Source organism: Balaenoptera acutorostrata, chromosome 2 (assembly GCF_949987535.1).
Source record: "Balaenoptera acutorostrata chromosome 2, mBalAcu1.1, whole genome shotgun sequence".
Classification (NCBI taxonomy): domain Eukaryota; kingdom Metazoa; phylum Chordata; class Mammalia; order Artiodactyla; family Balaenopteridae; genus Balaenoptera; species Balaenoptera acutorostrata.
The window spans coordinates 179,639,422-179,659,227 of NC_080065.1; the positions used below are offsets into that span (position 1 = coordinate 179,639,422).

At 38.3% G+C, this 19,806-nt stretch overlaps 1 protein-coding gene across 7 annotated transcripts; it reads left to right on the forward strand.

Moving 5' to 3' along the window:
* Nucleotides 1-414: 414 nt before the first annotated feature.
* On the forward strand, nucleotides 415-18,792 carry LOC103003348 (zinc finger protein 699). 7 transcript variants are annotated; one of them, XR_009007088.1, is made up of 8 exons: nucleotides 415-691; nucleotides 773-834; nucleotides 1,880-6,652; nucleotides 7,543-7,669; nucleotides 12,049-12,147; nucleotides 12,549-12,732; nucleotides 13,088-15,967; nucleotides 16,833-18,792. XR_009007088.1 is itself a non-coding variant. In XM_057540041.1 (8 exons), the coding sequence occupies exons 4-8, from the start codon at nucleotides 6,605-6,607 to the stop codon at nucleotides 14,544-14,546; spliced, it is 1,917 nt and encodes a 638-aa protein (XP_057396024.1). In that variant the 5' UTR covers nucleotides 415-691; nucleotides 773-834; nucleotides 1,880-5,984; nucleotides 6,600-6,604; the 3' UTR covers nucleotides 14,547-18,792. The 7 variants fall into 7 exon arrangements, 6 of the variants coding, with proteins under 6 accessions (XP_057396024.1, XP_057396020.1, XP_057396022.1 ...); XM_057540041.1 differs by having other exon boundaries at nucleotides 1,880-5,984; nucleotides 6,600-6,652; nucleotides 13,088-18,792; XM_057540037.1 differs by having other exon boundaries at nucleotides 13,088-18,792.
* The last annotated feature ends 1,014 nt before the right edge of the window (nucleotides 18,793-19,806 follow it).

Sequence of the window (19,806 nt, forward strand, 5' to 3'; positions counted from 1 at the left end):
AGTTAACCTGCTACAGTGGTCCCCAGGGATGAGGACATCGTCTTGTCTCAAAGTGCCCCAAATAACCAGCCTGACTGTGGGACCTCCTCTTGCTACAGTCCCACCCTAAACTCAGCTCTTTGGAATATTCAACTAAGCCACGCCCCTAGGCCTGGTCGCGCCCCATCTCCGCCCCACAGGCCTAGTCAAGCCCCGCCCATAGCCTGGTCCCGCTCCAGGCCCTCTCCAACCCCAAGTCCTAGGTTGACCCGACCCCAAGACCCAGTCGCGTCTCTCCGCGGAAGGAAATTAGCACTTCTCCTCCACTTGCGGCTGGAAGATGCCACCGCCCCTCCCAACCCAAATTTCCCAGCTCCTGAGGCCCCGCCCCTGACGCTGTGCGTGGCGCAGAAACCGGAAGCAGCCGTACACTTCTGCTCGTGCGCAAGCCGGCGGCCATGTCCCCTTGCAGCCCAGTCTAAATCTGATGTAAATTTTGCCTCGGTCCGCGTCCTACCTGGTTCAGCCCAGCCCGCCCCAAGTCCGGTGCGCGGGAGGTGGAGAGCTTGGCCTTGGGGTCAGAGGCCAAAAGGCAGCCGCTTGGGCTGTGCCCACCGCTCCACGCTGGGACACCAGCGCCCGGGGCCTCCAGCAGCCGCGGCTGGTACCAAACTCACTGAATCAGGAACTCTGTGAGGGTCCAGCAGTCGGGGTGAGTCTGCTGCAGGCGAGAGTTGGAGAGCCATCCTCGTATTTAATCGGCCTCCAAAATCATCCTCTGCTCTCTTTCCAGAAAGGAAAAGCATTCCTGCCATTCGGGTCACGGGGACGAGTCTCAACCTCGTCTCTGCTCAGGTCTGTGGATTTCAGCTTGTTCTGTGAGAATGGGGTGACATTTGCCTAACTCCGTCCCCACCTCTCCCTTCCTGGTGCGAGAGATACTATTTTTAACCTGTGATTTTTTTTTTTCTCTTCCTGTGGGCATCAGTTTGCTACATTATATTCAGCTGCATAAAAGTGAACTGATTACTTAGTATCTTTTTAACCCCCCTTGCCAGTTGCAGCTCTAAATGTTAGTCATTTATCTGTAGATTTTTTTAAAATTTCACACTGAAAGTGTGATCATATGTCAGTTTCAGAGTTTTCTTTCTTATTCTTTGTACCTTATATTCTTTTTATTTATTTAGTGCGTTTGCCAGGACTTTCAGTTCAATGTAGAATAGCATTTAAGTGCGTCCTTGTCTTGTTCCTGATCCCAGAGGGAATTATTCTGCCATTTCACCATTAAATAGGATGTTTGCTGTAGGTGTTTGTAAATAATATATATTTTTTCTAATTAAAGCCTATTTCCCTCTAGTCCTATTGGGTTAAATTATTATCATCAATGCATATTGATAGAGATCAGTCACTATTTTGTATCGAAGGGGATGAGTCATATGATCTTTTTCTATTAATGTGAATTATATTAATCATTTTAATTATGTTAATCATTTTAACCACATTTCATTCCTAGGAGGAAATGAACTTAGTTTGTGATTATTATCTTCATTATTCATTTCTGGACTGTACTAATATTTTAATATTTTGCCCTTGTGTATATGAATGAGATCTTTTCTATATATATGTGTGTGTGTGTGTGTATACACATATATTTGAGTTTTGAGTACTTTTCTGGTCTTGGAAATACACAGGAAAACAGCACCCCCACACACCCCCCAAGATGGAATTATGAATCCTTTACTTAGTTGGTGAATCTGTCTGTAAAACAATCTGCAACTTCTGTTTCCTTTGTAGGTATGTTCTAAACTGCTAATTTTTTTCTTTAATGACTGGATGTAAACAGTTTTTGTGTTTATATTCATTTATTTATTTTATTTTATTTTATTTTTTGGTCCTGCAGCAGGCGGGATCTTAGCTCCCTGACCAGGGATCGAACCCGCGCCCCCTGCGTTGGAAGCGCAGAGTCTTAACCACTGGACCACCAGGGAAGTCCCTATATTTTTTAATTTTTTAAACATTTTTTTCACTTTATTATTTTTTTAATTGAAGTATAGTTGATTTACAATGTTGTGTTAATTTCTGCTGTACAGCAAAGTGACTCAGTTATATACATATATACATTCTTTTTTAATATTCTTTTCCATTATGGTTTATCCCAGGATATTGAATATAGTTCCCTGTGCTATACAATAGGATCTTGTTGTTTATCCATTCTATATGTAATAGTTTGCATCCGCTAACCCCAAACGCCTTGTCTATCCCTCTCCCACCCTCTCTCCCCCTTGGTAACCACAAATCTGTTCTCTATATCTGTGAGTCTGTTTCTGTTTTGTAGATAGTTTCATTTGTGCCATATTTTAGATCCACATATAAGTGAAATCATATGGTATTTGTCTTTCTCTTTCTGACTTACTTTACTTAGTATGATAATTTCTAGTTGCATCCATGTTGCTGCAGATAGCATTATTCCCTTCTCTTTTTTATGGCTGAGTAGTATTCCATTGTATATATGTACCACATCTTCTTTATCCATTCATCTGTTCATGGACATTTAGATTGTTTCCATGCCTTGGCTATTGTGAATAGTGCTGCTTTGAACATAGAGGTGCATGTATCTTTTTGAGTTATAGTTTTCTCTGGGTATATGCCCAGGAGTGGGATTGCTGGGTCATATGTTAATTCTATTTTTAGTTTTTTGAGGAACTTCCATACTGTTTTCCATAGTGGCTGCACCAACTTACATTCCCACTAACAGTGTAGGAGGGTTCCCTTTTCTACACACCCTCTCCAGTGCTTGTTATCTGTAGACTTTTTAATGATGGCCATTCTGACCAGTGTGAGGTGGGGTACCTCATTATAGTTTTGATTTGCATTTCTCTAACAATTAGCATTGTTGAGCATCTTTTCATGTGCCTATTTGCCATCTGTATGTCTTTGGAGAAATGTCTATTTAGGTCTTCTGCCGTTTTTTTTTTTTTGGCTGTGTGGCATGTGGGATCTTAGTTCTCCGACCAGGGATCAAACCCGTGCCTCCTGCATTGGAAGCATGGAATCTTAACCACTGGACTGCCAGGGAAGTCCTTCTGCCCATTTTTTGATTGGGTTGTTTGTTTTTTTGTTGTTGAGTTGTATGAGCTGTTTGTGTATTTTTGAAATTAAGCCTTGCTGGTTGCATTATTTGTAAATATTTTCTTCCATTCCATAGGTTGTCTTTTCGTTTTGTTTATGGTTTCCTTTGCTGTGCAAAAGCTTGTAAGTTTGATTAGGTCCCATTTATTTTTGTTTTTATTTCTGTTGCCTTGGGAGACTGACCTAAGAAAACATTGGTACAATTAATGTTGGAAAATGCTTTGCCTATGATCTCTTCTAGGAGTTTTATGGTGTCACATCTTATGTTTAAGTCTTTAAGCCATTTTCAGTTTGTTTTTGTGTATGGTGAGAGGGTGTGTTCTTTTTTTAAAAATTTTTATGGGAGTATAGCTGATTTACAATTTTGTGTTAGTTTCAGGTGTACAGCAAAGTGAGTCAGTTACACATATACATATATCTACTCTTTTTTAGAGTCTTTTCCCATATAGGTCATTACAGAGTACTGAGTAGAGTTCCTGTGCTATACAGTAGGCCCTTATTAGTTATCTATTTTATATATAGTAGTGTGTATATTGTCAGTCCCAATCTCCCACTTTATCCCTCTCCCTCCTTGCCCCCTTGGTAACCATAAGTTTGTTTTATACATCTGTGACTCTATTTCTGTTTTGTAAATAAGTTCATTTGTACCTTTTTTTAGATTCCACATGTAAGCAATATCATATGATATTTGTCTTTCTCTGTCTGACTTACTTCACTCAGTATGACAGTCTCTAGGTCCATCCACGTTGCTGCAAATGGCATTATTTCATTCTTTTTTATGGCTGACTAATATTCCACTGTATATAGGTACTGCATTTTCTTTATCCACTCCTCTGTTGATGGACATTTAGGTTGCTTCCATGTCTTGGCTATTGTAAATAGTGCTGCAGTGAACTTTGGGGTACATGTATCTTTTTGAATTATGGTTTTCTCCAGATATATGCCCAGGAGTGGGATTGCTGGATCATATGGTAGTTCTATATTTAGTTTTTTAAGGAACCTCCATACTGTTCTCCATAGTGGCTGTACCAATTTACATTCCCACCAACAGTGTAGGAGGTTTCCCTTTTCTCCACAGGAGAGGTTGTGTTCTAATTTCACTGATTTACATGCAGCTGTCCAACTTTCCTAGCTACACTTGCTGAAGAGACTGTCTTTTTCCCATTGTGTATTCTTGCCTCCTTTGTTGAAGATTAATTGACCGTAGGCGTGTGGGTTTATTTCTGGGCTCTCTGTTCTGTTCCATTGATCTGTATGTCTGTTTTTGTACCAATACCACACTGTTTTGATTACTGTAGCTTTGTAGTATTGTCTGAAGCCTAGGAGGGTTATGCCTTTCGCTTTGTTCTTTTTCCTCAGGATTGCTTTGGCAATTCTGGGTCTTTTATGGTTCCATATAAATTTTAGGATTATTTATTCTAGTTCTGTAATGTCATGGGTAATTTGATAGGGATGGCATTAAATCTGTAGATTGCTTTGGGTAGTATTGCCATTTTAGCTTTTCGGATTCTGTTTAAGTTTTTTAAAATATTGTTAATTTTGTCATATACTCATTTTTTTTCTAAACCTTTATGCTGTTCTTTTTCTGCCCTTATAAGTCAATGGTTAACCCATTGATACTGATTTTTCTTCTATAGGAATTGATGATTTTTGTAAATACAATTAACCCTTGAGCAACATGGGTTTGAAATGCATGTGTCCACTTATATGCAGATTTTTTTCAGTACTAAATACTACAATACTACAGGATCAGTGGTTGGTTGAATCCTTGGATACTGAAGGCTGACTATGAGTTATACTCGAATTTTCCACTGCCGGAGGGTTGGTGCCCCAACCCCTGCAGTTGTTCAAGGGTCAGTTGTATATAAATATATGTACCACACCAGCCATGGATTTCTAGTGTTATCTGAAACAGTGATTTTAATTTCTTGCTTCTACCCTGTCACATAAGTAGTCCTGATTAGCTAAAGATAAATATGTGTGTATCTCCTTATCCCTATAATGTGATGCATTTTTATATAGCATATACCACCACCTGATAATATTTTGTTAATTTAGTGGTCCTCCTTCAAACGACCCAGGCACTTTAGGATTTTTCTGTTTTGTTCAGTGCTGTGTCTCCTGTGACTGCACGTAGTAGGACAGGGTGAATATTACCTAAATAAATATGAGATGAAGGAGCAGGAGGTAAGGGCCTTAAGGGAAGCATCCTTGCTGAAGACATAGGGCTTAGTCAAAAGAAGGAGCTCAAAGATAAAACACTTGAATAGAATACTTCATTTGTCTACTCTCCATAGTGTGCCCAACAGGGTTCTAGGCCAGACCCTGGTAATGTTAGGGCATAAGGGCCTCACTGACAACTAAATTGTAAAGTATATGTTCAGAAATACACTCATTGGGCATTTAGGCTTTGAAGGTAAATACACGTGCATACACACAGCTCCTCAGCAGCTTTCTAGTTGGGTAGCATTGAACACATAGTTAAGTGACTCTTTCCAAGATTCTTCAACTATAAACTGGTTGTGTTACTATCTGGTTTGCAGAGTTTCTATGAATAATCTTTTTGCAGAGGTATGGGCATCTCTTTGCCAAGTCATACTCATATCTTGGTTGCTCAAATGGAACATGTTGTTAGTAAAGAATGTTACAGTTTGTATTGGCTTTAAAATATATACTTCATCCACGGTAGTGGAAGAAACTGTTGCATTTTCGTTATTTGAAATTTGTGCAGTAGTGCTACAGATATCACTGTGAGAGATGACACACACTGCTAACTTCACTCCGAGTGTTCTTGTTCTGCTGCTGCTCTACCTCCTGTACAATTCCTGCAGAATTGAATAGGAGAAGTCTTCTCTGCCACCTGCATGTGGAATTCAGTCAGTTGATGCTGTTTCTCAAAAACCAGGTTTTGGGGACCCTGCAGCCCTTGTGGGAGAGGGTCTAGTAGTCAGGGGCTGAGCAGTAATACATGTTAGCCTGCCAAGCAGTGCAGAAATAAATATTGGGAGTGGAACCCCCGGAAGTCTGGCATACAGGTCACACTTTCCTGGATTTGAGATGGTGTGTATAGTCTTACTATTGAAGGCGTTCTCTGATTTTTTTTTTTTTATGTTTTCATTATTATGATCAAATTGACAGCTAAATTTTTTTAGACTACAGTTAACTTGCTTACAAAATGGGACTCTTAACCTGTTTTTTTTTATGATCTACAAGACCCAGAGGACTGTTTTATAGCTCTAGAGGAGATAAGATTGCTCTAACTTTTTTTTTCCCCCTCTATTTTCTTACAAGATTGATGTGTGTTTGTTTGGGTGTCTTGGGGCTATGCATGTCTCTGTGTGTGTGTGTTTTGAGGGGAGTGATTACTCCTAACAGATGTGCTGCAAAATCCACAGTCTTGATTATGGAAGTTGTGGGGAGACCCAGATTCTCGTGTCTTCTTTCTCTTGCCTCAGCTCTAACTTCTCAATACTCTGTCTTTCTTCATGAAGGGAACATGGAGGAAGAAAGAACAGCTGCTGAGTTACAGAAAAATATGACACAGGTAAGTAAGAGTTAATAATTCTCCAAAAGAATATTTCAGTTCCCCCGGGCCATCGATCTCCTAACTGTTCAGAGCAGGGGTCAGTAACCTGTTCCTGCATTGGGCCACATAGTAAGCATTTTAGGCTTTGAAGGCCATAGAGTTTCTGTTTTACTCAGTTCTGCCATTTTAGTGTGAAAGCAGCCATATACAGTGTATAAACAAATGTTTTATTGTGTTCCAATAAACCTTTACTTACATAAATAGATGATAGGCTGAATTTAGCTCATGTTGTATAATTTACAGCCCCCTGGCCTTGAGTGCAAGAAAATGTGGCTGGCTGTGGGCCTGGGTTGAATGTTGTGCTTCTTGCAGACTCCTGGGCCCCAGGTTTGTGGGGAAAGAAGAAAAAGAAAAAGAAAAGCTCTCTGTCCCTCAGTGTGTTTTAATTCATTAAAACCTCATCCAGATTTGACCCAGTGTTTTGTGTTGTGCTGGTTGCTATGGTGGAATATAAGGAAGCAGTGAAATTGTTTCTGTAACAAGGAATTTTTGCTGGTTTCAATGTGGAAATTATTTCATTTCTAGAGCATTTCTCTCATTTCTGCTATATCCTCTGGATGTTCTGGATTATTGTAAGACTGGAATTGGTCACCATCAAACTGTGGAAAGATAAATTTATTGTTTCAAAAGTGTTGTTAAATCTGTGAGAAAATTTGATCAGTCAGGATGCTTATGTAGAACGAAGAAGATCTGATGACTGAATCCTAGGGCAGATGTTGGGAGAATAGAATCTTCTGAACTTCCTATGAATTGATTCTCAGTTCCTCAGTATTTCCAGGCTCATTCATCCTCCTGCACACACTGGGGGAGTTGGCACTTTTCTGAACAAAATATGTGGAATGTTTTAGGAACCAGTGGTCTTTGAGGATGTGGCTGTGGACTTTACCCAGGAGGAGTGGGCTTTGCTAGATCTCACTCAGAGAAACCTCTACAGAGATGTGATGCTGGAAAACTTCCGGAACCTGGCCTCATTAGGTAAGGATGGCAACATTCCTTCATTTAGTCGTTTAGAAAACAGTTTTATCTTATTAATTGAGTTTGTTCTAGGATTTGGGTTGAGGAATTGGAATAAATTGGTAAATAAGACAGACATGGTCACTGACCCCAAGGAACTTACAGTCTAGTGGCTTCACCATGAAAATAAACAATAACAATGCATATTGTTAAAATATTCTACCAGTATAAAACAACAACAAAAAAAGAATCAGTGGAAATCTCCTTATCCATTCTGACACTGGCACTGAATGCAGAGTTTTCATTTCATCCAGTGTTACAAAGATGCTGTTGGTCTTATTTTTCTTCATTCAATCATTCTTTCATTCATTAAGCATTTTTTTGAGGGTGAACTCTATATCAAACCCTTTTGAATGTATACTATAAAAAACAAGATGTCCCTGTATTCAAAATGCTTAGGTGTAATGGGCAAGAAGATAAATATGAAATTAACATAAAAAAAGAAAGAAAATAAACATGTATATTGAACTGACTTTCTCTTTTTCTTGTGGTTGGAAGCCTCAAGGCTTATTAAGTGTAGAAATTGTGGGCACAGACTTCAGGGGTCACTTTGGGGCACAGGGAGAAAATTGGTGGTTTGGGACCTTTTGAGAATTTTACTGCTGTTAATGTCCTGTACCCAGAGACCACCAGTTAAGCAAGTTGGGTTTATTACTTGGAGCAGTGAGGGAGAACACATGCCATGGGGAGCCATGGTGTGTCTCAGAAAGAAGGTGTTAGAAAGTAAATATTATCGGATTTGTGTACTTAGGTTGAATGACTTGGGGGTAGGTCTATGGAAGCAGGCTGTATTGGTTTCCTAGGCCTTCCATAACAAAGCACCACAAACTGGGTGGCTAAGAACAACAGAACCTTATTCTTTTAAATTTCTGGAGGTTGGAAGTCTGAAATCAGGGTGTCATGATCCTTCCGAAGGTTCAGGAAAAATCCCTCCTGTCCCCTTCCTAGCTGTTGGTGGTTGCCAGCAATCCTTGGCTTGCAGCTGCATCACTCTGATCTCTGCCTCCATCTTCACACGGCCTTCATCCTCTGTCTCTAAGTCTTTCTGTCCTTGTAAGGACGCCAGTCATTGCATTTAGGGCCTACCCTAATCCGGTATAACTTATCTTAACTTGATTGTATCTGCAAAGACCCTATTTCCAAATAAAGTAACATTCTGAAATTCTGGGAGGACAGGGATTTTTTTCTCAGTACACTTTATTTTTCTTAGAGCAGTTTATAGGTTCACAGCAAAATTGAGTGACAGGTACAGATAGATATTTCCCATATACCCCCTGTCCCCATACACTCACAGCCTTCCTACCAGAGTGGTATATTTGTTAGAGTTGATGAACCTACACTGACACATCATTATCACCCTAAGTCCAGAGTTTATATTAGTGTTCACTTTTGGTGTTGTACATTTTAAGGTTTGGACAAATATATAATGACATATCCACCATTATAGTATCATAAAGTAGCTTCACTACCCTTAAAAATCCTGTATCCCCTCCACCCCAATTTATCTCTCCTTCCCCACAACTCCTGGCAACCACTGATCTTTTTACTGTCTCCATAGTTTTGCCTTTTCCAGAATGTCATATAGTTGGAATCATACAGTATATATATAGCCTTTTCAGATTGGCTTCTTTCACTTAGTAATATGCATTTAAGGTTTTTCCACCTCTTTTCATGGCTGGATAACTTATTTCTTTTTAGTGCTGATTTATATTTTATTGTCTGGATGTACCACAGTCTGTTTATCCATTCACCCACTGAAGAACATTGTGATTGCTTCCAAGTTTTGGCAATTATGAATAAAGCTGCTGTAAACATCCACATGCAGGTTTTTGTGTAGACATGTTTTTAACTCCTTTGGGTAAATTCCAGGGAGTGCAATTGCCTGTATGTATGGTTAAGAGTATGTTTGGTTTTGTAAGAAACTGCCAAACTGTATTTCAAAGTGGCTGTACCATTTTGCATTCCCACCAGCTCCACATTCTCAAACTTCTTTGCTGTCAGTGTTCTGGATTTTGGCCATTCTTATAGGTGTATAGTGGTATCTCATTGTTTTGATTTGCATTTTCCTGATGACATATGATTTGGAACATCTTTTCATATGCTTATTTGCCATCTGTGTATCTTCCTTGATGAGGTATCTGTTAAGGTTTTTGGCCCATTTTTTTAATCGGGTTGTTTGTTTTCTTTATTGTTGAGTTTTAAGAATTCTGTGTATATTTTGGATAACACTTCTTGATCAGATATGTCTTTTGCAGATAATTTCTTCCAGTCTGTGGCTTTTTATTCTCTTGGCAGTTTTTTCTCAGAGCAAAAGTTTTTAATTTTAATGAAGTCCAACTTGTCAATTCTTTCTTTCATGAATTGTGTCTTTCAGGTCATTATCTGTTGACCTTAAAAATAAGATAGTTATTTTACCAACAAAAATGGTTTATTTGGGCATAGCAGAGGAATTGCAATTTAGGACAAGAAAGCTATAACAAAAGCCATAGGCAAGTCCAAAAACAAGGGAGAAGAACATAATTTTATAGAGAAAAAGGAGGAAATTGGGAGAGGTTGTTTTGGATGAAAGTCTATTGGAGAAAAATGAGAGTTCAGGGTGATGATGGTTTCATATTGGCTTAGTTGCTGGGGCAGTTGATTTCTTATAGGGGATGCAATGTACATCTTTTCCTGTCAGGATTATAACTGGTGATTCTTGATGATTCTTTTGTTGGAGTCTGTAATTGACAATTCTTCATGTAATTTGTTTTTTTATAAATTTATTTATTTTTGGCTGCATTGAGTCTTTGTTGCTGCACGCAGGCTTTCTCTATTTGCAGCGAGTGGGGGCTACTCTTCGTTGCGGTGCGCGGGCTTCTCATTTTGGTGGCTTCTTGTTGTGGAGCATGGGCTCTAGGCACGTGGACTTCAGTAGTTGTGGCATGTGGACTTCAGTAGTTGTGGCACGTGGGCTGAGTAGTTGTGGTTCGCGGGCTCTAGAGCGCAGGCTCAGTAGTTGTGGTGCATGGGCTTAGTTGCTCCGTGGCAAGTGGGATCTTCCCGGACCAGGGCTTGAACTGGTGACCCCTGCATTGGCAGGTGGATTCTTAACCACTGCACCACCAGGGAAGCCCTCTTCCTATAATTGATGTCCTGTGGAACTGCATGAAAGCTTCCCCTTCTGGCCTCTCACTCCATTTTAGTGAAGTTTCCCCTGATTAATTTTCACCTATCTAACAAGTCATCGCCAAATCTTAGGTCACCTACATTTTTTCCTATGTTATCTTCTAGGAGTTCTATAGTTTTACGTTTTACATTTAGATCTGTGATCTATTTTGAGCTAATTTTTTACTCCCTATTGATGGGGCCCCAAGTTGTCCTGAAGCTTTGGATACCTCCCCCTGTATTTTGAGTTAATTTTTGCAAGAGTGTAAGGTCTGTGTCAAGATTCTTTTTTTTTTTTTAAATGTATGTTGATGTCTAGTAGTTGTTTTAGCACCGTTTGTTGGAAAGACTATATTTTTCTCCATTGTATTGCCTTTGCACCTTTGTCAAAGATAAGTTGACTATATTTATATGGGCTTATTTATGGACTCTGTATTCTGTTCTATTGATCTGTTTGGACATGAATTTTTTTTTTAATATTATGGTGTCATTTATTTATTTATTTATTTTTATTGGAGTATAGTTGCTTTACAATGTTGTGTTAGTTTCTGCTGTACAGCAAAGTGAGTCAGTTATATGTATACATATTTCCACTCTTTTTTAGATTTCCTTCCCATTTAGGTCACCACAGATCATTGAGTAGAGTTCCCTGTGCTATACAGTAGGTTCTCATTAGTTGTCTATTTTATACATAGTAGTGTATATATGGACATGAAGTTTTGAGGGGCACCGTTCAACCCAGTCCATACGTGTTCACTTTAGATTGGATGCTGACAGAAATCTGGGTGCAGGGGAAACTCTATTAGTATTTTGTGGATGGCACAGCGACTTTTTTTGTCTGTCCCTAGGCTAAATTATGAAGTAGCCTTCTTTTGTTTCATCTTATCATGATCTCAGAGTAACCTTGTCTGAGATTGGTATTCTGAGATTATTTATCTTCAACAGGAGAACAGTATGTCCTGCCTGTGAATATTGGACCAGTTTCTAATAATACTGAGGTTTAGATGTGAATGTCAGATCAGTTCTAGACATCAGACCACCCCCTTCCACCTTAAAAAAATAAATTCAACATTTTGTTGCAATTAAACTCCTACTTGCTTTAGAGTAACAGAAGAGCAAAGTTTTTGCCCTGTCTCATGGAAATGTTTATGGTTCCTCATTGTTTTCCCTCATGATATACCTTTCCACATGAACAGGGTATCCACTACACACACCCTATCTGATCTCCCAGTGGAAACAAGAGGAGGACCTGGAGATAGCAGAGAGAGGACCCACCCAGGGGGAGCATCAGGAAGGCAAGAATCCTTGGGAGAAACTGACTTGGTTGGGGGATATTACATTTGGAAAAATCAAATAAAAGCAAAGTGAAACTTTGCCTTGTCTGAGGAAGCTGATCTTCCACAGATACCTTCGATTACTATTTTGACTTTTCATCAGTCCTTTCACACTTTCATTGTTCTTGGGAAAGCCCATATTTCCTCTTTGTAATGTAGTATTCGGTCATGTGCGTTTTACCCAGTTCCTTTTTGTTTTGCTCCCCTAGGAGTACCCTATTTATGTTACCATCAGTCTCAATCTTCATGGGATTATTTCTTAGTTGCTTTGCCATTTTGACCCTGTGCTTATTGGGAAAGTCCTGAACCAGCCACACTGCCAAAAGTCCTTCTCTCATGATGCCTTTATTTTGTTGTTTCAGGTTTTGAGACTCAACTTAAAACTAATGAATTAGTCGCTCCACAAGATATTTATGGAGAAAAAATATCCAGTGAACAGAATGTAGTAAGATTAAAAAGGAGTGCTTCCTCGTTGTCCATTTTACACAAAAGCTGGGAATACCATGGTTTTGATTATCAGAACAAAAACCATGAGAGACATTTGAGGTGAGTGCCATTCATATAAGAGAACGTAGTGTCTCAGGAGAGAATCTTAAAATGTCACGAAATTTAAAAAACATGTATATAAAACTTGGTCAAAAATTGTGATTTCATATGGAATTTTCATAAGATATTTTTTCCACAAATGAGACTGAGCTCTTCCATGTTTGACACATAATTCATTTGTAAGCAACCATCAGAAAAACCCCATAAGCCAGAAACTCAGTGATAATATTGGCTATCGTAGAGCCCTCTGTGAGAACTTTCAGCTTATCATTGGACAGGGCAGAAAACAGACGTAGTCACTGAAAGTGGTAAAAATTTACTTGCTGCTAATAATGTTCTTTTTATTTTTTAAAAGAAGTCACATGGTGGAGAACATCTGTGAACATAACGAAGAAAATCAGTGTAGACAAACCTTCAGCCATATCTCAAATCTTAATATACTCAAGAGAACTACTGAAGTAAAAGCCTATGAATGCCAGGAGTGTAAAAAGGCCTTCACAGATCATTTATCCCTTAAGAATCACATAAGGTCTCACACTGGAAGCAAACCCTATCAGTGTAAGGAATGTGGGAAAGCTTTCCATTTTTTTGCTTGTTTTAAGAAGCATATGAAAACTCCCACTGAAGAGAAACCCTATGAATGTAAGGAATGTACCAAAGCCTTCAGTTGTTCTTCATTCTTTAGGGCGCATATGAGGATTCACACAGGAAAGACAAGCTACGAATGCAAGGAATGTGGGAAAACATTTAGCTGTTCTTCATCCCTTACAGAGCACAAAAGAATTCACAGTGGAGATAAGCCTTATGAATGTAAGGAGTGTGGGAAAGCATTTAGTTGTTCCTCCTCACTCTCCAAACACAAAAGAATTCACAGTGGAGATAAGCCATATGAATGTAAGGAGTGTGGGAAGGCTTTCAGTTCCTCTTCTCACCTTATAATACATATAAGAATCCATACTGGAGAGAAGCCTTATGAATGTAAAGAGTGTGGGAAAGCCTTCAGTGAGTCCTCAAAGCTCACCGTACACGTCAGAACACATACGGGAGAGAAACCCTATAAATGTAAGGAATGCGGGAAAGCCTACAATTGTCCGTCCTCCTTAAGTATCCATATGAGAAAACACACTGGGGAGAAACCCTATGAATGTCTGGAATGTGGAAAAGCCTTCTATCTTCCCACTTCCCTGAATACACATGTGAAAAATCAAAGTAGAGAGAAACCCTACGAATGTAAGGAATGTGGAAAAGCCTTCAGTTGTCCCTCGTCCTTTAGAGCACATGTGAGAGATCACACTGGAAAGGTGCAGTATGAATGTAAGGAATGTGGGAAGGCCTTTAGTCGTTCCTCATCCCTCACCGAACACTTAAGAACTCACAGTGGAGAGAAGCCTTATGAATGTAAGGAATGTGGGAAAGCCTTTATTAGTTCCTCCCACCTTACAGTACATATAAGAACTCACACTGGAGAGAAACCTTATGAATGTAAGAAATGTGGAAAAGCCTTCATTTACCCCTCAGCCCTTAGGATCCACATGAGAACGCACACTGGGGAGAAACCCTATGAATGTAAGGACTGTGGGAAAGCCTTTCGCCATTCTTCATACCTTACTGTCCACACAAGGATGCACACTGGAGAGAAACCCTTTGAATGTCTGGAATGTGGGAAAGCATTCAGTTGTCCTTCATCCTTTCGAAGACACGTAAGAAGCCACACTGGTGAGAAGCCCTATGAATGTAAGGAATGTGGGAAAGCCTTTGTTTGTCCCGCTTACTTTCGAAGACATTTGAAAACTCACACTAGAGGAAACATATAAAGTAAGGAATAAGGAAATGTCTGCAAGGCTTTTTCAGATCTTAGGCAGCACACAAGATCTCACACTGTGGAGACACCCTGTGAATGTAAGAAATAGTCGCTCATCTTTTTGAAGACTTGAGAACTCACGACTAAGAGAAAGCCTGTGTATGTAAATCATGTGGTAACACCTTCATGAACATCACTTACTGTGTTCTAAGAAAATTCATACTAGAAGCAAAGATCGGTGCTTCATCCTTAAAGTGGACTACTGCTGGCTCGTTGATTTCCAGTTTTAATTTTCTGATGAATGTTTAAGTTGATAAATTTCCTCTAATACCTTTCAGCTGTAGCTGCATATGTTTTATGAGGTGCTTTTGTTTTGGTTTGGATGTAAATGTTATTTCCATTACAGAGTTTTTTGGACCCATCGGGGAGTTGAAGTGTATTTTTTCGTATGCAGGCATGAGTGGTCTTTTTTTAATTATTATTAGTTTCTAATTAACTCTCATTGTTCTCTAAGTATGCAGTCATTGTGGTATCAACACTTCGGTATTTGTAATTTCTTTTGTAAATGGTAATTTCATTTTGATCTAGTATGGCAGAAACTGGAAATTGCCTACCCAATATTCCCCAACCCCTTTTTTTTTCTACTAAAAGATTATCAGTTTTTACTATTAAAAGCTTTTCCTGTCTAATAAGTAATCCAGTGGAAATAAGTACAAAGGTTTCGAAAGAAGAGTCTCATCTGTTATGATATTTTTGTATTTTGTTCTTTGTCCTTGCTCATGACTGGGAATTGGACCCAATGTTTTGAATTTTTATAAAAGAGACCTTGTGACAGGAAAACTAGAAGTTGGTTGGGCTGGCTTATGTTGTGTTACTTTGGACATGGCTGGGACTACATTTCCCAGAATTACTTCCTTATCCAGTTCCAGGTTAGAGTTGTCTAAAATAAGAGTTTATGTGAGAATTGGAAGGCAGAGGGAAGAAGCCATTATTCTGAGTTTAGCGGGGCCATGAGACAGGAAGACACATGCATAGGTCCTGGTAAGCTCCAGTTTCCAGCTCATTTTCCTAATTGTTGGATCCACTGATCAGTACTGGCTCAAAACAGAACATTAAATGCGTGACTTAAGTTATCTCAGAGGCAGCAACTCCATAGACATTTCCATAAATTCCTCTGTCATGTCCATACACAGCTTCTTGGATTTTTTCTGGCAAGTTCTTGCATTGTAATTTTGCTGATATTACAGCCCCTCTGGCATATCAACTGACTGTATAGAGTTGGCCCCAGTTTGGAGCAGGATTGTTGTCATCTGCATAGTCCAGCCCCGTCATGTCACTCTGCTCAAGGGGAAAAGACACATCTGTGCAAGTTCCCTGTGATCTCAAGACATGAAGAAGAGCTGTGGACAATGAGGAAGACCAGGTATAATTGAAGTAAGCATCAGACAGGTGTCATCCCATTTTAGTGGAGGAAAGTTTATATTTAACACCTTCAAACGGGGAAGAGTGTACTCCTTTTTTATTTGAGAAGATGAAAGCTATTTGGTTTATGCTGCTTCAGGTACATTTAGCTACACTTTTTCCTTCCATTTTATTTCCCATTTACCTCAAAACGTACAGCTGTACCACTTCCCCTTAATCATCTTTTACTGCTTTGTTAAGGCATACATACACTAATATGTATGAAGTGTGCTAATCTTAAGTGTACAGCTTGATGAAATTTCACATTGTATATACCCTGATAAACATAGAACGTTTCCAGGATTCCAGAAAGGTCATTCATTTGCCTTCTCAATAATTGCTCCATAGAGGCAACTGCAATTTTGGCTTTTATTATAATTTATTAGGTTTGCTTGTTCTTGATCGTCATGTAAATGTTAAAATACAGTATGCACAGTTATGCATTTGGCTTCTTTTCTCAACATAACGTCTAATTTGCCTTTTAATTGCTCTTTTGGCAGACTTACGAACTTATTTCTCTTGGTATATGCTATGTATATAGGGATGAAATTATTGAATCATAGGATAGACTTTATGTTTAGTTTTGGTAGGTATTCCAGTTTTCCAGAAAGTTTGATTCCACTTGTACTCCTAAAAGCTATGCATGAAAGTCCCAATTGTTCCACATACCTGGTCAGCACTTTCTAATTTAGCCATTCAACACAGGATATGCTAATATCTTGTTTTTGGTTTTAATTTGCATTTACCTGATATGTAATAATGGTGAATACTTTTTTATGTGCTTGTTGGCTATTTGGATACCTTTTTTTTTTTTTTGGCTGTGCCACACGGCTTGCAGGATCTCAGTTCCCTGACCAGGGATTGAACCCAGGCCACGGCAGTGAAAGCTCAGAATCCTAACCACTAGGCCACCAGAGAACCTCCTGGATATCTTCTTTTATGAGGGTACCTATTGAAGCATTTCACTCATTTTTGGTTCCTTTTTTATTTGAAGGGTTTCCTGTGGTTACTTGTCCTTTTTTAATGTATGTGTATCTCTGTTTATATCTAGTTACATACATATATGTTAAACATGTTATAATACATGTAAATTATGTGTATTATATATATGTGTATGTATTGCAGATAACTTTTCCCAGTCTCTGACATGTCTTCATGCTTTTCATTTTTGTAAACTATAAAGGGAATTTATTGGTTTGATTACTGAAAAATCCTTGGGTATAAGTAACTTCAGAGGTGCCTGGGTCCTGGAGCTAAAAAGATGTTATCTGGATGAGTTCTGTTTCCATGTCTTGTCTGTGCATCTTTCTGCGTTAGCTATTCTTCCTTGTGGGCTCTTTTTTACAGTGGCCCTCAGAAGATCCAGGCTGCTTTCTTTCTGGGTTGAAGTCTCAGGGAGAAGAGAGTGATTGTCTTTCTGAATAATTCCAATGATTATTACAGTTGAATCTGATTGGCTCACTTGCCAACTGTTGTCAAATCACTGTGGCCAGAGGAATGTAATTCTCTAGTTTGTTTAGGACTGGCTTCCATACTCATCCAGAAAAGGAGAGTGGAGTCAGTCCTAACTGAATCATAGGGTCCTGGCAATTGTGATGTATATGGTGAAGGGCAGGAGACAGCAGGGGGCAGGTAGGGTGTAGAAATAGAGGTAATAACATCAGCTAACACAATATGCTTATTCTGGTCTTAGCACTGGGAGGGAACTATGAAGTCTGGGGACTCTCAGCCAAGGCTAAGTAGTTCTAGAAATCCTTTCAGAAAGGTTCGATTCCATCTGTTACCATCTCTTTAGATTGCTAAGATGGTTTCTCAATCTTTACTTGGCTTTGCAGTATTTTTGGATATCCGGTAGCAAGAGCCTTCCAACTTTTTTATTCATCAGAATTGTCTTCCTTCTCTATTCCTGATTTGATTCTATATTAATTTTAGATCTTATCAATTTTCACGTATCTGGGACTTTGCTTGGAATTGCATTGACTTTAGAGAATAACCTGAATAAAATTGACATCTTTACAATACTGAGCCTTCTAACTGATGAACATAATATAATTATCCATTTATCTAGGTCGTCTTTAATTCCTCTTAACAGTGTTTTGTAGTTTTAATTGTAGAGGTCTTGAAGTAACTTTGTTTAATTTATTTCTAGGTATGTGGTATATTTTCCTTTGTAAATATTTTTATTTTTCGATTTTGGGGGCTAGCACATAGGATTGCAATTTCTTTTTGTACATTGATCTTTTATCCATGACATTTATAAATTCAATTATTTATTCAAATAGTTTATGAATTATTTTGGATTTTCTGTGTATACAATCCTGTCAGTGCCAATAAAAGAAAGTCTTACTTGATTTCTAAACTTTACCTTTTATTTTTCTTGCCTCATTGCTTTATAGTGATAAATAGAAATGGTATAAATGAACATCTTTGCCTTGTTCCTGATGTTAGGAGAAAGTATTCCATATTTTACCATTAAGTATAATAATAGCTGTAAGTTTTTCATAGATAACTTTTTTAAATGAAAGGAATTCTATTCCTCGATTGTCAAGAGTTTTTTTTTTAATCATCAGTGATATTGAATTTTATCTAGTGCCTTTTCTGTCTATGTCAGAGTCTTTAAAAACTCCTTTGGTCTCTTAATGTGGTGAATTACTACATTCCTTGATTTTCAGATGGTAAAACAAGATGTATTCCTGGAATAAACCATACTTGGAAATGGTATATATTAGCTTATTAGCCTTTTCATTTTGCTAGATTCAAAATGCTATTTAAAAAAAACTTATTTCTGTGTCTGTGTTAATGAGGCTTGTCTTGTAATTTCTTTTATGTTAATATACTTGTATGCTTTGTATCAGGTTTACGCTGCTTCATAAAAGAAGTTGGAAATTGTTTTGAAACACTTTATATGAAATTTAAACTATCTACTATCTATTTTTTATGTGTTTGGAAAAATTCACCTGGGAATCTAGTATTGGGTTTTCTTCTTAGGAAGCTTCTGTAAGATAGTTTCACTCGTGAATTACATCAAACGTATAAATAGACAAAAGTTTATTTAAAATTTTTATTTGTTTTTGTGTTAGTTTTGCTAAATTGTATCTGTCCATTCCATAACTTTCCAAATTTGTTGGCATAAAGTTATTCATAATATCCTATAATTTCTTTTTAATGTCTGAAAGCTGTAATTATATCCCCTTTTTCATTCCTAATCTTGGTAGTTTATGTGGTCCCTTTTTTTTCTTCATCTTGGTAGGTATTTTGATATGTCAATTTTTTTTGAAGAACCAACTCTCAGTTTATTATGCTTCTATTTCTTTAATTTTTGGTCTTATTCCTTCTACTGAATTTGGGTTTAATTTTCTCTTATTTCCCTAGCTATTTGCAATAGTCGCTTGTATCAGTACCTGCCTTCTACTGTGTTCAGTTTGCTTATATAACCATCCAATCAGAATATTCTACTATTAACATTATCAGTTGCAATGCATTTGAGATATATGCAGAGGATCACCTTTATGTGCCTGTTATCATAAGGCCATATGGTTTCCTTGTTGGAATGGAAAGAAAACTGGACTGGAATCAAGACACCTGATTTCTAGTCTTCACTTTTCAACTCTACCTCTGTGACCTTCGAAAAAAGTCATTTAAGCTTTCTGGTCCTTAGTTTGGTTGTGTGTGTGTGTGTGTGTGTGTGTGTGTGTGTGTTAAACTCTTTATTATGAAATCATTACAAGTTCATATTTTTGTAAAAAAAAAAATGTATATGGAAGTCCCATGTATTCATCACCCAGTTTCCTCCAGTGGAAATCCACAGAACT

Excerpts from the sequence above, each read along its gene's own strand:
- LOC103003348 (XM_057540037.1), top strand. The coding sequence starts at position 6,404 with ATGTGTGTTTGTTTGGGTGTCTTGGGGCTATGCATGTCTCTGTGTGTG. Across the intron at positions 7,670-12,048 it reads CCGGAACCTGGCCTCATTAG|GGTATCCACTACACACACCC; the intron begins GTAAGGATGGCA and ends CCACATGAACAG. Across the intron at positions 12,733-13,087 it reads AACCATGAGAGACATTTGAG|AAGTCACATGGTGGAGAACA; the intron begins GTGAGTGCCATT and ends ATTTTTTAAAAG.